This window comes from Rhincodon typus, chromosome 3, assembly GCF_021869965.1.
Source record: "Rhincodon typus isolate 14 chromosome 3, sRhiTyp1.1, whole genome shotgun sequence".
Lineage (NCBI taxonomy): Eukaryota > Metazoa > Chordata > Chondrichthyes > Orectolobiformes > Rhincodontidae > Rhincodon > Rhincodon typus.
Genome location: NC_063334.1, coordinates 123,190,710 through 123,207,683, shown reverse-complemented (window position 1 = coordinate 123,207,683; position 16,974 = coordinate 123,190,710). Strand labels below are relative to the sequence as shown.

The 16,974-nt window shown below is 44.0% G+C and overlaps 1 protein-coding gene across 1 annotated transcript in view; it reads right to left on the bottom strand.

Annotated features, from left to right (window-relative positions):
* Positions 1 to 13,646, bottom strand: part of si:ch73-337l15.2 (glutathione hydrolase 6) — a 60,323-nt gene extending 46,677 nt beyond the window's left edge. Inside the window, exon 1 of the mRNA XM_048594977.1 lies at positions 13,401 to 13,646. Within this exon, the coding sequence (XP_048450934.1) occupies positions 13,401 to 13,498 (98 nt within the window). The 5' untranslated portion in view covers positions 13,499 to 13,646. The remainder of the gene's footprint in view (positions 1 to 13,400) is intronic.
* Positions 13,647 to 16,974: the final 3,328 nt, after the last annotated feature.

Sequence of the window (16,974 nt, the reverse complement as noted above, 5' to 3'; positions counted from 1 at the left end):
CCTCCCTAACTCCCCACCTACACTCACCTTTACTGGCTCCATCCCCGCCTCTTCGACCTGTTTGTTTCCTCTCCACCTATCCTCTCCTCTATCCATCTTCTATCCGCCTCCCACTCTCTCCCTATTTATTTCAGAACCCCCTTCCCCTCCCCCTTTTCTGATGAAGTGTCTAGGCCGAAACGTCAGCCTTTCTGCTCCTATGATGCTGCTTGGCCTGCTGTGTTCATCCAGCCCTGCACCTTGTTGTCTCAGATTCTCCAGCATCTGCAGTTCCTACTATCTCTGATTCAACATTTCACTTGCCTTCCCTATTACCCAAATTCTGGCTCAATTACTAATCTTCAGAGTTGGACAGACATTTTGCTAGCCAAAGATAAAGAAGCATATGGGACCAAGGCAGGTGGCTGAAGAGAAAATGAATCATGGAACAGGCTCCAAAAGTTGACTGGCCCACTATGCCCTTCAGTAACAATCAATTAAGAGCAAGATCAGAAAAACCTGGAACTATCCCTGTTTGAAATTTCTTGGTCACCTCCCCATCACCACATTACTCAACACATCACAACCAGATCAATGACAATAACAAAAATTAAGCAATCCAAAAGCTGCCTCAACTGCAGCTTAATTTCATCGTGAACGTTTTGCGTGAAAGGGTTTTGGAAGCAAATTCAATATCGACGTTCAAAAGGGAAATAGATAAATCCTTCAAAAAGAAACAGTTTACAGGGCTTTGGGGAATGGGGCAAATTGGATGGTTCTATCAGAGTCTGAATAGAAACAAGAGTTTGAGTGACCTCTTTCTGTGCTCAGTGAATGGGACTCTCTTCAGGTTGTTCCCAATGTGAGGAGGGGTCAGTACTGCTCTACCGAAACAAGAAAAAAAGAGATTCATTCATCTAATATAGCAGAGCATATTTACTTGTGTAAGGATTCTTGCATTTCAAAGCCATCTATAATTCACAATAGGCTTTAAAGGGGTCTGAATGTGTTGTATAAATACAAATTCAAAATCATTTTTTCAGGGATCTTTTCTGGAGAAAAGTCAACAGACTTTTGAGAGAACAGTGTTCAACTCACTGTTCAAGTTCTGAGGAAAGGTCACCCGACCCGAAACGTTAACTCTGTTTTTACCTTCATAGATGCTGCCAGACCTACTGAGCTTTTCCAGCAACTTTGTATTTGTTCCTGACTTACAGCATCCGCAGTTCTTTTGGTTTTTATTTTGTTCAACTCATCATATTGGTAAAGAGCCGAACTGGAGAAAATACAAATAGGAAGATGAAAATAGATCTGTTCACATGTACACAATTCACCACTTCACACTCCAAAGCACTTTACAGCCAATTAAGTATTTTATGAAGTTTAGTTACTGTTGTAGATAGGAAATGTGGCAGTTAATTTACAGCCAGCAAACATCCATGACCAACATGGTAATAATGACAAAATAATCCAATTTACTGATGATGGATGTAGGATAAACATCCAGGACACTGTGGGAGACCTTCCATGCCCTTCTCCAAATAGCTCCAGCATGGCAAATGTGTGGGATAAATGGCTAATGTTTTGTTAGAAATATGAATATTTCACATTTACCCAGATGGGTGCAGCTCCAACAACACTCAAGAAGCTTGACACCACACAGGACAAAGCAGCCACTTGATTGGCACCACATCCACAAACATTCTTTCCCTCCACCACCGATGCTCAGTAGCACTGGTGAATACTATCTACAAGATGCCCTGCAGAATTTCTGCAAAGTTCCTTTGAGAACCTTCCAAACCCCCAACAACTTCCACCTAGACAGACAAGAGCAGCAGATATATGGGAACACCATTACCTGCAAATTCCCCTCCAAGCACTCATTATCCTGACTTGGAAACATATTGCAATTCCTTCAGTGTTGCTCAAAATCCTGGAATTCCCTCTCTTAGGCCATTGTGGGTCAACCTGCAGCATATGGACATCAGCAGTTCCAGAAGGCAGCTCACCACCACCTTTCGAAAGGTAACTAGAGATGGACAATAAATGCTGGCCTAGCCAGTGACATCCACGTCCTACAAGGGATTGAATGAATAAATGTTGAAAACGTGTCAACTACAGACTAGAAACTTGCCATTTGGCCCAACCAGTATGTTAAAAATTACTTTCCTCTCAAATCTCAATTACATTTACCTGCTGCTTCATGGCCCTCTCCAATTTAATTTTTGCTGTTGACGTATTTTGTGCCTTCACTTCTAGTTCCACTGTCTCTCAGCTGTGTGAGAGAAAAAATGTTTCTCCTCCCCTCTATTCCAAATCTCTTTAATTTAAATCTGGTCTCAAAGGCTATATGGTGCCAAGGTTTTAAAACAGTAATCCTCAATCCATACTCTGCACTTCCATGTGTTTTAAAGATTGCGACAACCTTTAGCGAGCACTTAAAGCTGTGGAGAAGTATCAGCAGAGGCCTTGCAAGATACTTCAAACCCAGTGACGAGAAAAACGTTGCCCAGCAACAGTGTCCTCTCCTAAGATACCTTGCCCTGTGGTAAAGTACTAATTACACAAAAATCAGTGCTCCCCAGGCAGGGCTTGCAGTTCAGATGCCTGAAACTGGACTCAAGGGGAAGCTCTATTCTGATATCAGTAGAGGCAGGAGGCTCCTGGGAGGACAGCAGGGCCACTTCAGCGATATCCTTAAACCATTTCTGAAGAGGTTAAATGATCTCTGCTGACTCTGGAATTACTAAAGGCAAGGCATAGAAGTAGTGCAAAGCCTCGAAACACCACATCTATCCAACCCTTCAAACACCAGGTGCCCCACTTAGAGTCATAGAGATGTGCACCATGGAAACAAACCCCTCAGTCCAACTTGTCCACTCTGGCTGGATATCCTAAATACATCTAGTTCAATTTACCAGCATTTGGTCCCATATCCCTCTAAACCTTCCTTATCCATATACCTGCGACAGATTGCTCACTCAACTGATCAGAACCCACTGAATCAGAGTGGAGGCAACTTATTCTCAATTGCTCAAGCAGATGCCGAATGGTCAAAAGCCTCAAAGCTTCTGTCTCTGGGAGGCTTGTCAGGACAATGGCACAGATTTGGAGGTATGACCTGGCAATGTCCCAAGAATGACCTTCTTACAAGGGTGTCACAGATTTCAAAACAGCGGGTCACCTCACTGACTGGCACAGGAAAGGAAGACTTGATTGGATTTGACAGCTTTTTACTGATTAGATTTGTGCCAAAATTATGGTCCTGTCAGATGACACAGAAAAAGGGAGCATGAATTATAAATTGTCTGGTTTAATTCTGGGTTTGATCTAGGAGGAGGAGGAGGACACTACCCTCCCAGGATCCAATGTAACGTTTAGAAAATGACATCAGCAGACTTCCTGTATTAATTCCAAGTGCTCAACATCACAATTTAATGGATGCTTTAAATGAGCAAAAACAGACACAGCTGCAGAATGCAGCTGGACGATAATTTAAAGAAACAGCTACTTATTTCACACATCCCTGCCAGCTGAAATAAATTGAACCCTATCTACATAAATCCCTCATAATATCAACCCACAAACCAACCAAACCCCAGTTTAAATTATAAGCAGCATTTCACTAGGGAATGCTCAACAACCCTCTGTCAAAGCCAACTTACAAAATCAGAGATATGGACTTGACTGACATTCCCCCATCTCTCCCAAAATGAGTAATTGAGAAAAGGTTGGGGTGTGATGGGGATAGCAGGTGTAAACCTTGGTTCTAAACTCTGGGGTGCCACTAGATTTTTGAAATGGAACAGGGTATCTAAATATTTGCAAATGGGCAAGTCAGAATATAGCATCAATCAAAATGTCATTACACAAAGGACAATAGATATCTCAGTGAATTACAAGGCAGTAATCCAATTGAGTGGTTGAGATAATCCCATAAACCTCCCAAGTAAAGATATTTCAGTTTATATTTGCTGTCTCTACCACTGAAGCCCTGGTTTTAAATTTGACAGTCATTTGCCAGCAGGGCTTGAAGCTCACCACATTGTAAATTTTATTTACAATTCTTTGCTTTTTAAGAAATAATTTATTATTATTTAATGCAGTGAAGGTTAGGCGGAGATTTGAGAGGTGTTCAAAATCAAGGAGAGTTTTAGTGCAGTAAATAAGGACAGACTATCTACAGAGGCAAGACGTATCCGTAGGACATGGATTGAAGGTGAATGGCAAAAGAACCAGAGGTGAATTTGGAGCAAAGAGGCTGTGTGCATTGAAATGCTTCCTATCACCCTGAAAGGGTTGTCCGTAACATTTCAGTCTATTCCCCGTTACACTATTACCTTTATGTACTATGGCACATTAGATTGGTAATTGAAAGATTTTGCGTTCAATTTATCAAATGGCACAGAACAAAGCTGTTGGTCATTACATTTGGGGAGTTGATTGTAAAATCCAATAGCAAAGGAGGCTACAGTTTGGAGAACAACAAGACTGGGAGAAGGAGAAGAGAAAGAAAAGAGGTCATTGTCTACCCGACAATGCAGAAAATTGCCCAGGTATATCCTATACACAAAAAGCAGGACAATCCAACCGAGTCAATTAGCAGCAGGTCAGGTCAGGGGGGTGGCCATGGTTACCCGCGTGGGCCCCAGTTATAAAAAAACCGAAAGGACTGCGGATGCTGTAAATCAGGAACAAAAACAAAGTTGCTGGAGAAGCTCAGCAGGTCTGGCAGCATCTGTGAAGGATAAATCAGAGTTAATGTTTCGGGTCCAGTGACCCTTCCTCGGAACATGTTTGTTTGGGCCCCAGTTATGCCTGTCTCTTCATGGGGTACGTGGAACATTCCTTGTTCCAGTCCTATTCCGGCCACCACCCACAGCTTTTTCTCTGGAATATTGTTGATATAATTGGTGCTGCCTTCCTCTCTCGTCCAGAATTGGAAAAGTTCATTGATTTTGCTTCCAATTTCCACTCTTCCCTCACTTTCACCTGGTCTATCTCTGACTCCTCCCTTCCCTTCCTCAACATCTCTGTTTCCATTTCTTGGCATAAACTGGCCACTAATATCCATTACAAACCCACTGACTCCCACAGCTACCTGGACTATACATCCTCACACCCCACTTCCTGTAAAGACTCCATCCCATTCTCTCAGTTCCTCCGTCTTCATTGCATATGTTCAGATGAAGCCAACTTCAACAAGGGAGCCTCCGAAATGTTCATCTTCTTCCTCAACTGAGGATTCCCCAGCTCCGTTGTCGACAGGGTCCTCAACCAGGTCCGACCCATCTCCCGCACTGCCGCCCTCCCCACTTCTCTTCCCTCCCGCAACAGCGCTAGGGTTCCCCTTATCCTTACCTACCATCCCACCAGCATCCACATCCAGAAGATCATCAGATGCCATTTTTGCCACCTCTAGCGAGATGCCACCACCAGACACATATTCCCCTTCCCTCCCTTGTCTGCATTCCGCCGGGACCATTCTCTTCAGGACACCCTGGTCCACTCTTCCTTCACCCCCAACACCCCTTCACAGCTCCACGGCACCTTCCCCTGTAACCGGCGAAAGTGCAACACCTGCCCATTTACCTCCTCCCTCCCTACGATCCAATAGCCCAAACATACCTTCCAGGTGAAGCAACATTTCACCTGCACTTCGCAGAATCTAGTCTACTGCATTTGCTGCACACAATTTGGTCTCCCCTACATTGGGGAAGCGTAGACTGGGTGACCGCTTTGCAGAACATTTATGATCTGCTCGCAAAAAAGACCCTGAGCTACCTCTTGCCTGCGACTTTAACACACCACCCTGTTCCCTGGCCAACATCTCTGTCTCTGGCTTGCTGCAGTGTTCCAGCGAAGCTCAACACAAGCTGGAAGAAAAACACCTCATTTTCCGCTCGGGGACCCTGCAGCCCTTTGGACTCAATACTGAGTTCAATTATTTTAGGGCCTAAACTCTCCCGTGTCCTAGCCGCATCCCCACACACCAGGCCTTGTTCTCACATAGCCTGCCATTACACACTACCTGTTGTTAGTCATTAACAGTCCCCATTAACAACTATTCACACTCCTAACCAGATCATTATCACCTCTTTTGTCTATCCAACTACTCTTCTCTCCCTTTGGGCTCTATCCTATCGTTTATTCCCTACCCCATCCTCCTCCCTATTTTCTGCATATAAACCGGTGTTTTCCCAGCTACCATCAGTTCTGAGGAAGGGTCACCAGACCTGAAACATTAACTCTGATTTTTTCATCACAGATGCTGCCAGACCTGCTGAGCTTTTCCAGCAACTTCTGTTTTTGTTCCCAATCAATCACCATCCCATCAGTCTACTCTCAATCATCGGGAAAGTGTTGGAGGTGTCATCAACAGTGCAATCAAGCTCAGCAATAACCTCTTCACTGGTGGCCAGTTTGGGTTCTGCCAGGCCCACTCAACTCCTGGCCTGACCACAGCTCAGGTTCAAACATAGACAAAACAGCTGAATTCCAGAGGTGTGATGAGAGTGACAGCCCTTGACATCAAGCTGAACTTCACCAAGTGTGGCATCAAGCAGCTGTAACCAAACTGTAGTCATGGCACTCAGGGGTAAAACTTTCTGCTGGTGGGAGTTATATCTGGCAAATAAGAAAACGGTTGTTTGTGTTGTTGGAGGTCAGTCATCTCAGCTCCTGGACTTTTCTGTAAGGGTTGCTCAGGGTAGTGTCCTTGATCCATCCATCTTCAGTTGCTTCATCAATGACCTTCCATCCATCATAAGGTCAGAAGTGGGGATGTTCATCAAAGACTGCGCAATGTTCAGCACCATTCATGCCTCCTCAGATACTGAAACAGTCCACCCCAAATGCAACAAGATCTGGACAACATCCAGACTTGGGCTGACAAGTGACAAGTGACGTTCACACCACACAAATGCCAGGCAATGACCATCACCAATAAGCCAGGATCTAACTATCACCCTCTGACATTCAATGATATCACCATCACTGAATCCCCCACCAGTTCTGATGAAGGGTGTCAACCCGAAACGTCGACTTTCCTGCTCCTCTGATGCTGCCTGACCTGCTGTGTTCTTCCAGCTCCACACTATATTGACTCTGACTCTAGCATCTGCAGTTCTTGCTATCTCCGATTAAAAAAAAAGCAGGTCATTAGCTAGGAATTTTGCAGCAAATAAGTCACCTCCTGAACTCCAAAGACTGTTCACCATCTACAAGGCACAAGTCAGGGGTACGATGGAATACTCCCCATTTGCCTAGATAGGTGTAGCTCCAACAACATTCAAGAAGCTTGACTCCACCCAGGACAAAGCATTCCACTGGATTGGCACTACATCTACAAATATCCATTCTCTCCACCACCAACATACAGTAGCAGCAGTGTGTAGCCCCATTTACAAGACGTACTGCAGAAACTCAATATGACTCCTTAGACAGCACCTTCCAAACTCTGAACCACCACCACCATCTTGAAAGACAAGATCCTGGAATTCCCTCTTTAACATCACTATGGGTCTAGCTAGAGCACGTGGTCCGTAAAGGTTCAAGAAGCAGTTCATGAGTTTCTCAAGGGTCAAGTAGGGATGGACAATAAATGCTGATTCAGCCAGCAATGCTCATGTCCTGTGTGTGAATGAATTAAAAAAAAACCCAGAAACACCTTCTCACCTTTCCGATCTCGGTGCAGCCCATGAACCATTTATTCAGATCTGATAAATGGCGGTGGGGCAGGTTTTGCGATACACCCCTTTACTACAGTTCTGAAAACATAAAGGTTTCCATCACAACCTTTGGTTACAAATGGAGAGGAGTCATGCCTAGTGAATATAATCTCTCCTACTTTCATCATGCACGGTATAAAACTCTAGCTCGGTTTTTGCTGAGAATTGCATCCAACTCGGAGCACCACATGCTAAAAGAACAGGAACCCAGAAAAAGTTTACGGGAATGGTTACAGAGCTGAGGGACTCGATTGTCTTGATATTGGTGAAGCTGGGGATGTTCACCATTAAGAAAAGATGACATAGGCATTCAAAATGATGAGAGGTATGGGAAGAGCGGATGGACAGAAACATGGCAGAAGGGTTATGAACCACAGGACACTGACTTCAAGCAACTGGCAAAAGGAGCAACTTTGACATGAGGAAATTCTTTTTTGTTAATGGTTAGGATCTGGTATGCACTGCCTGAAACCATGATGAAGGCCAATTCAATTGATGCCTTTAAAAAGAGTTGGATAATTATCTGAAGAGAAAATGTTCTTTACATTTATTGGCAAAAACACATGGAGTGTATCTAGCGGAGTTGCTCTTACAGAGAACCACTATGGACACAATGGGCCAGGCGGCCTCCTTCTGTGCTTTGCACATTCTAAACTTCTTATAGTCATTTGCCCCTGAGCATGTTAACATTATTACACGTAATGGTGTAATGCGTAACTCTGCTGCTTCAGCGTAGTTGCAAAATCGCTCAAATATGATGGCTCAATTGTTTTGCATTGTTAAGATCAAGTCAGAGGCTAGATGGAATTCTCTCTCAACGGAGTAGCATTCTAAAGTAGTGGAAGCAGAAAACTCTGGTAATTTAAAATAAGGCTTACTTTACAAGGAAGTCACACAAATAGATGACAAATCCTAGACTACAGTCTTGGAAGATGGACCTTGGAATAAGAGCAATGCCATCTAGTGTGAGGAGGTCAAACAGATGAGTGTAATGGCACCATACATCTTAAAATCAAAGTACAAGGGATGCAAAGACTGTGACACCCAGTCACAATAGAAATTGCATGACACAAAATGAATGAGACAAAAGAACTTGATACATCAGGAGGTTCAAGTGTTTTACAGATGAAATTGTGAGCACCTTAAAGACAATTTTCAAATAGACTTATAAAGATTAGACATTTTATGAATCTAGATGCTCTCAGAGGCTATTAATAATCCATGCTAGATAAACTCAAGAGTCTCCTGGCACATCCAGAAATGGTAATGAACGCTCTTAAACCAACATAATTAATAAAATGCTCTTTAATCCATTTCATCAGGCAGCTTACGGATTTATCAAACTAAATTGGGTGATTTAAGTGGCACTTATTATACATCAAAATGTAACTAATACAGGAGCCATGAGGCTTTATGTATAAATAGAGAATAAATGTTGCAACTATCTATTCACAGGAGAGGTGTAAATATTGGGACATAGTAACACAGCAGATTGATGTGCAAGGCAGCTGTATAAAGTGTTAGAGTCTGACTGTCTGATCACGAAAGTGCTGTTAAAAACAAACTTACACTTTGGATGTGCTTAGGCTGTGAATGGCCTCGCAAAGAATTTCACAACCAATGAAGTACTCCTGAAGCACAGACATTGCCAGAACATTGGGAAAAACAGTTAACACAAGGTACATTACCATGTTCATGCAATGAAATAAATGACGATTAATGCTGGTTAATGAATAAGTGCTTGCAAGGACACCATGTCCTTGCTTTTCTTCTGAATTGTTACATTTGGCATTCACTGAAGAGGGAGATGGGACCTCATTTTATTGGTCAACCAAAGTAATGTAGGAATGAGGTGTCAAAGACCCAGCCAGCAACACCCATATCCCATGAATAAATAAACAGAAACTACTACTATCTTCTAGACTTCTTCCCTTAAATGCATCGGATGCCCAATAAGGTTTGGGGGTTCTGGTGCACAGCTCTTTAAAATGCCATAAACAAGTGCTGAAAATTGTCAAAAAGGCTAATGAAATGTTGGCCTTCATATCTAAAGGGCCAGAGAAACGGATGCAAATGCTACGCTGCAGTTATACAAAACCCTACTTAGACCCCACTTAGAGTAGTGTGAGCAGATCTGGGCACCACATCTTAGGGTGTTTTGGCCCTGGGAGGAGTTCAGCACAGGTCTACAAGGATGATACCTTGACTTCAGGGGTTACATTATGAGGAGAGATTAGACAAATTAGGCCTTTATCCTCTAGAATTTAGATGTTAAGGGGTGATCTAATCAAGGTCTTCAGGATATTAACAGGGAAAGACTGGGCAGATAAAGGTAAATGATTTCAACTGGTTGAAGATTCTAGAACCGGGGGAATACTCCAAGAATGAGGAGCAGGCCATTCAGAAGAAATGTTAGGAAGCACTTCTACACATTAATTGTAGTGGATGTTCTGAATACTCTTCCTCAAATAGCAGTTGATGTTAATTCAGTAGTTAAAATTTAATATGAGATAGACAAATTTTTATTAAGCAAGGTTATCAAGGGATATGGACACAAGGCAGGCATATGGAGTTAAGCCACAGATCTGATTGAATGACACAGCAGGCTCAAGGGGTTGAATGGCATACTCCTGTTCCTCTGTTCCCTTCATTATTATCCTTCCTGAGTCCTGCAGTATTTGACCTCCAAGGTAGGTGGCAGTATTGCGCATCCACCATTGATACCTCAGTTGTCATTCCAGTCTGACCTCCAGTTAAATTTTTACAAGTTTGTAAAAGTTATATTTATTTTTAACTTTATAGTTGTTTCCATGGTCACCTATACAAAGGTGACCCAGCACTCCCTACCAATTCTTAGCCTCCAGCAACACAGCCAAGCCTACAGTTTGGCTCCTGCCTGATTTCCCTCCTCCCTTGTCCTCAAACACCACAGGGTTCTAGCTGCACCCACAGTTTTTGCAGATTTACCAAATGACCACTCCCTCTGTATCCCTTCATCAGCTTCCCACTACAATGCTGGGTAATCATTAGTTAGCTCACTTAGTCCCTTTCAGATCAGACTGTTAAGAGAGCAGATGAAGAGCAAGGACAGACGAGATGAGAGAATAGGAAGACGAGAGGAATAGGACTGAAAAATTGCTCTTTGTCTTGTATTCAGGAAGAATGCACCTGGGAAGTTATATCCCACACATCCCAGGTGCAATGCCACGGCAAAAGTCCAGTTGCCCAAACAAAGGGCATCCTTTTTCTCATGGAGTATAGCTTGTTGCCTCCTTTGAAATTTCTTGCTTCTCTCCCAATAAGCATGTCTTTTTTTCAGCAATATTCAAATCAGCAGCAGAGCTGTTTCACAGACATTATAGACAGCAGAGCTCTTTTACAGACATTATAGAGTCATACAGCATGGAAACAGATCCTTCGGTGCAACCTGTCCATACGACCAGATATTCTAAATTAATCTAGTCCCATTTGCCAGTGTATGGCTCATATCCCTCCAAACGCTTCCTATTCCTGTACCCATCCAGATGCCTTTCAAATGTTGTAACTGTACATGCCTCCACCACTTCCACTGGCAGCTCATTCCATACACGTACCACCCTCTGCATAAAAACGTTGCCCATCAGATCCCTTTTATATCTTTCCCCACTCACCATGCCCTCTAGTTTTGGACTCCCCTGCCCTGGGAAAAAAATCTTGACTATTCACACTATCCATGCTCCTCATGATTTTATAAACCTCCAACGTTACAGTGAAAAAGGTCCCAGCGTATGCAGCCTCTCCCTACAGCTCAAAACGTCCAATCCCGGCACTATCCTTGTCAATCTTTTCTCCACCCGCTCAAGTTAACAAAATCTTTCCCTTAGCAGGGAGACTAGAATTGTACGTAGTATTCTAAAAGTGGCCTTATCAATGTCCTGTACAGCTGCAATATGACCTCCCAATTCTTATACTCAATGCACTGACCAACGAAGGCAAGCGTGCCAAACGCCTTCTTCACCACCCTGTCTACCTGTGATTCCACTTTCAAGAAACTATGAACCTGCACTGCTCGGTCTCTTTGTTCGGTAATACTCTCCAGGGCCATGCTATTTACTTTATAAGTCCTGCCTTGATTTGCCTGACCAAAGTGCAATACCTCACGTTTATCTAAATTAAACTCCATCTGCCATGCCTCAGCCCATTGGCCCATCTGATCAAGGCCCCGTTGTATTCTGAAACAACCTTCTTCACTGTCCACCACACCACTTATTTTGGTGTCATCTGCAAACTTACTAACCATATCTCCTACATTTACATACAAATCATTATTATATAAATGCCAAAAAGCAGTGGATCCAGCACTGGTTCTTGTAGCACAGCGCTGGTCACAGGCCAACAGTCCGAAAAATATTCTCGAGGAGTAAATATTGATTTTATTCAGGGGCTCCTTTGGCATCCTCCTCAATTAATTTCTTGGATGATGCAGTCACGTAATAATGCATTTCTTCAGATTTTCTTTCAGGGTTTCTTTCTTGGTGATAGAGGTAGAGACCCTTAACTCTTCTTAAAAAGTACCTGGATCTGCATCTTAAATGCTGTAAGCTGCACAGCTATGGGCCATGTGCAGGAAGATAGCATTAAATAGGGCACTGGGTGTACCTGGGTTGGCATGGACATGGACAAGATGGGATGAATAATGCTGTATCATTTTTATGGTTTTATGGCTTGCTTCTTAAACTAAATAAGATGGCATGAATACCAAGGATTGTGTAGATACAGCACATTACTACGTCTTTTACTTGAAATCTATGCATAATATGTTTTTGCTCATTTATGATGAATAGATCCCATAATGAGATCAGACATTCACAGGACTTTCAAGCACAGAAAGTGCCCATTGCCTGCCTTAGTACCAATCTCCTGGCTTTTCTCCATATCCCTAAACATAATATTTATCCAAATAATCATCCAATGCCCTCTTGAATGCAATTGAACCTGCCTTCACCACATTTTAAGGCAGTGCATTCCAGACCCTAACTACTTGGTGTGTGAAAATGATTTTTTACCTTATTATCACCCTTGCTATTTTTGCATATCACTTTGAATCTGTGCTCTCTCATTCTTGTTCCCTTAAATGAGCAGGGACAGCTTCTTCCAGACTGCTGTATCCAAATTGCTCATGATTTTGAAAAACTCTGTCAAATCTCCTGTCAGCATTCTTCTCTCCAAAGAAAACAGTCCCAATGTCTTCAATCGGAAGGAGCTGAGCTGACATTTACTGATTTAAATTTATTTGAAGAAGTTTCTGTTCAAAAATCTGATGACTAATTATGACTGGAATGAACTCCATGCATTTTCTCAGGTTAAACAGCAAATAGACATTATTTGCTCAGCCTCAAACAGGCACATTGTAATCAGCCTTTCTCTACACACACAACTCCCCCTTTCACGTTCCTCTCACTCTCTCAGCAGCCACAGCACCTGTCACCTCCTCCACAACCACCACCATCCACCTTACATCTCTCAGTCCAAAAATCATCTGTGTGATACTAGACTTTAAACACAATGGTGTTCAGGAAATATTATAAATTATTATTTGTTGATGCAAGTACGGCGTTAGTTTAACATTTATAGAAAGCAATGCACCCCTAACATTTTCTCCTAGTTTTCTTTTGAGCAGACTGTGCTGTTATTTGAGTGACTCAAACTTACGAGTGCAAGTAGATGGTGACTTTTTCCTCCTCTTCCTCTTCTTCACTCCAGTCCTTGGCCTGGACCCTCTGGTAACGGGCCCCAGAGGCCGAAATCATCTTCACGGGTGGTCCCTGGTCGCTGCCACCCCCTCAGACCCCTTCCCTGGGGGTCTCAATCCGCTCACTTCCCCGTTTTTTTGTCTTTTTCCGGGCCTTGGCCAATTCAGGAAACTGCCAGGCAGCGACAGGTGAGTCAGGCCACACCTGTGACAGGCAGCGGGCGGCAAAGGGACAAGTCGCCCCGGCATCCGAATATCGCACAAACCACCCGCCCCGGAATCTGAATCCCTCACTCACATCACTTCCCCGAACCCTGAATACTGTATGACATCCACCCCGCAACCTGAATACTGCATGGCCTCACTGCAAACAGCAACAGGGAACAAATGGAAGGGCCACCAGCTGAATTCAACTCTCTTTATGCATCCGTGGGATGTGGGCATCACTGTCCAGGCGGGTATTTATTCCCCATCCCTAACTGCCCCTGAACTGAGTGGCTTGCTTGGCCATTTTCACAGAGCTGCTAGGAGACCTAAAAATATAGGAACAGGAGTATGCCATTCAGCCCTTCAAGCCTGTGGGACTTGATTGGCCAGGACCTGTTGAAGGTGTGCAACAGTATGCTCCTGTCGGGTACCATGTGTAAATTCATCAGTAAAAGTATCATCATCTTTTCTACAAGCAGAAGGGGAAGAAGGGTGAAATTAGAAATTGGCGACCAATCCCATTGCTGTATGCAGACTACAGGTCTAAGGTCATCGTCAACCAGGTCAGGACTGCTCTGGAATCGGCAATTCACCCCGACCAAACCTGTGCGGTACCGTGTAGGATGGATCTCTGAGAGCCTCACAGTCCTCAGGGATACGATTGCCCACGTGCAGGGCAAGGGGGGGGGTTGGATGCCTGCCTCATCAGCTTCGACCAAGAGATGGATATCGCACACATACATGTGGGTCGTGCTTTCCAAAACAGGTTTTGGGCAGGGTATCGGCGATGGATCCGACTGCTCTATGCCAGCATCGTTAGTGCAGTCTCAAACAATGGGTGGGAATCAGAAAGCTTCCCAATCAGATTTGGACCCTGAGAGGGTTGATTATTCCAAGCAGTGGAGGCCTGCAAGTCAAAGCCTCCCTCTACATGGACAATGTCGCTGTTTTCTGCCCGGATCCACTGTCAGTGTGCTGACTCATGAGCATCCACAACCAGTTCAAACTGGCCTCGGGGGGCAAGGTAAAGCAAGGCAAGAGTGAGGCAATGTTCTTTGGGAACTGGGCCTGACTGCTGCTTTCCTCCAGATGCTGTCTTGCTTTCTGTGTTCGTCCAGCCTCCTGTTTGTCCACCTGGATTCCAGCATCTGCAGTTTTTTTTGTCTCTGACCAATCCTTTATTCTTTCACTGTCAGGAAAGATTACCTGAAAGTGCTGGGAATATGGTTCAGAGGGGGCGGAGCATGGGCAAAATCTTGGGAGGAGCGCATTGCTAAAGTGAAGCAGAAACTGGTCTTTTGGGAGCACCGCTCCCTCACCATTGTGGGTAAAAACCTGGACATCAGGTGTGAGGTAAGTCTGGCCCATCCCCCAAAACTTCAGTCACTCAAGCCATCTTCCACTTCATCTAGAGGTCTAAGATGGACCGTGTCTGCAGGGACTCCATGTACAAAATTCTGGATAAGGGAAAGGGATGGAAGAACGTACCCAACGTCCCCCTCATCCTGATGGCCACCTTTGTGCATTGCTGCAGCAAGCTATGCGTAGACCCTTGGCACGCAAATACCAAGTGTTGCTATGTGCTGAGTTTCTATCTATCCCCAGTGTTGCAAAGGATGAGACTGGTCTCATTGCTACAGAATGGACCATTCTGTATCACCTGTCCTTCATAAAGAAATTTACAAGGAAAAACACCTTTGACCACATGTCCATCAGGAAGTGGTCAGCACGAAGTGTTGTTGAGACCCTAAGGGAAAAGGAGAGGGTGGATCCTGTCGCTTGGTTCCCTGCGCAGACTGAGAGGGATTGGGTATTTATCCAGCTGTGGAAAATGGTTTACTGTTTTTTAAAGTCCCCAGAAGTCCCTCATTATGCTTCACAATCAGTATGACCGGTGCTGTCCCATTCCGCAAACTGGACTGTTTTGATGGTTCCTTCTGTTTCCAGCCTTCTGATTTCTGCCATGATTTATGCTCGTAAGGCAAATGGCACTGGGTGGGCCTTGCAGAATCGTGGAATTGCTTTCTGGTCAACATGCAAGGTGGCCTTAGCCCCTTTGATAGTCCCTAGGCCTTCGTGAAAACACTCCAGGTATTTAATTTGGACTTTGGTCAGGCAGCCATTTTCTAATCAAAAAATGTTGAGCCAATCTACATGAAGTTTTCTCAATCAATTTCTCTCCATCAAACTTGGGCCCAAGCCTTTTACTACAATCTATGGTAACTGAACCAGCTGCTTCTCATAAAGGACCAGAATCAAAGTTGCACCCTTCATCTTTAATGGTTCCCCGCTATAGGTTCTCTGTCGAGCTGAGGTCTTGGGCAAACTTAATGGTTGGAGTCCAGAGCGAATTTTGTTAAGAACTGGTTCTGCGATCACTGAAACGGCTGCACCGGTATCAAACTTCATTAGAACCGGGTGACCATATAACTAGATGTTTATTTTTATTAGTTCTGATTTGGATGTTGCTAAGCAATTTAACTGTTCCAAACCAGATGTAGATGGGCTTTCCACGGTGTGCACTCTCCTGGATACCGACCCAAGAGTTCTCTTACTCAATTTAGGTCTAGTGGAACTCTTTTGCTGCCTCGAGATCGCATATCGGCAGCAACTACAATGGTTTGCTGGCCCAGATCGTGAAGAAAATTTTAACTATTTGGCCAAGGCTTGGTTATGTCTTGGGGATTTTGCTGTGGGCTGAACTAGAGTCCCTCTGTTCAGGATATGTCCTGAGCCAGGCTGTGCAATTGCCTTTCAAGTGGTGCACCCGAGCTCAAATCGGCCTGGCGAGGGTGTCCACTTCCATTTGAATACCCTGCAACTCAGATGCTCCACTTGTTGCATTTTCCAATAATAAAGTTAGTTGTGGTACCAGTTTGAAGTCCAGTTGGGCTTCAGCTAGTAGGTGCTTTTGCATGGTTACATCATTAATTCCACATACCAAACAGTTTTTCAGCATCTCATTAAGGGTTAAACCAAAGTCAAATTCTTCTGCCAGTCACCCTAACCTCATTAAAAATCCTGATACAGATGCCCTGGTTATCAAATTGCCGCTTAAAACCGATAGCATCTGAGAATTAGAGGAGGCTTGGAATTGTATTATCCCTTAAATAATGTGGCAACTCTTGAAAGGTTTTAGTACCTGGTGCCTCAGGGAAAGTGGGGTCCTAAAAACCAAAACAGCTACAAGTTCACAAGCTGTCAGAAGAATTACTCGTTGCTTTTCACCTGCCCAGAAAATAAAACACATCCTTTCCATACTGGGCCAGTCTTCGAAGGTAGGATCGAAAGGGTCAAGCTTTCCAAATAACAGCATGATGGCAGAAA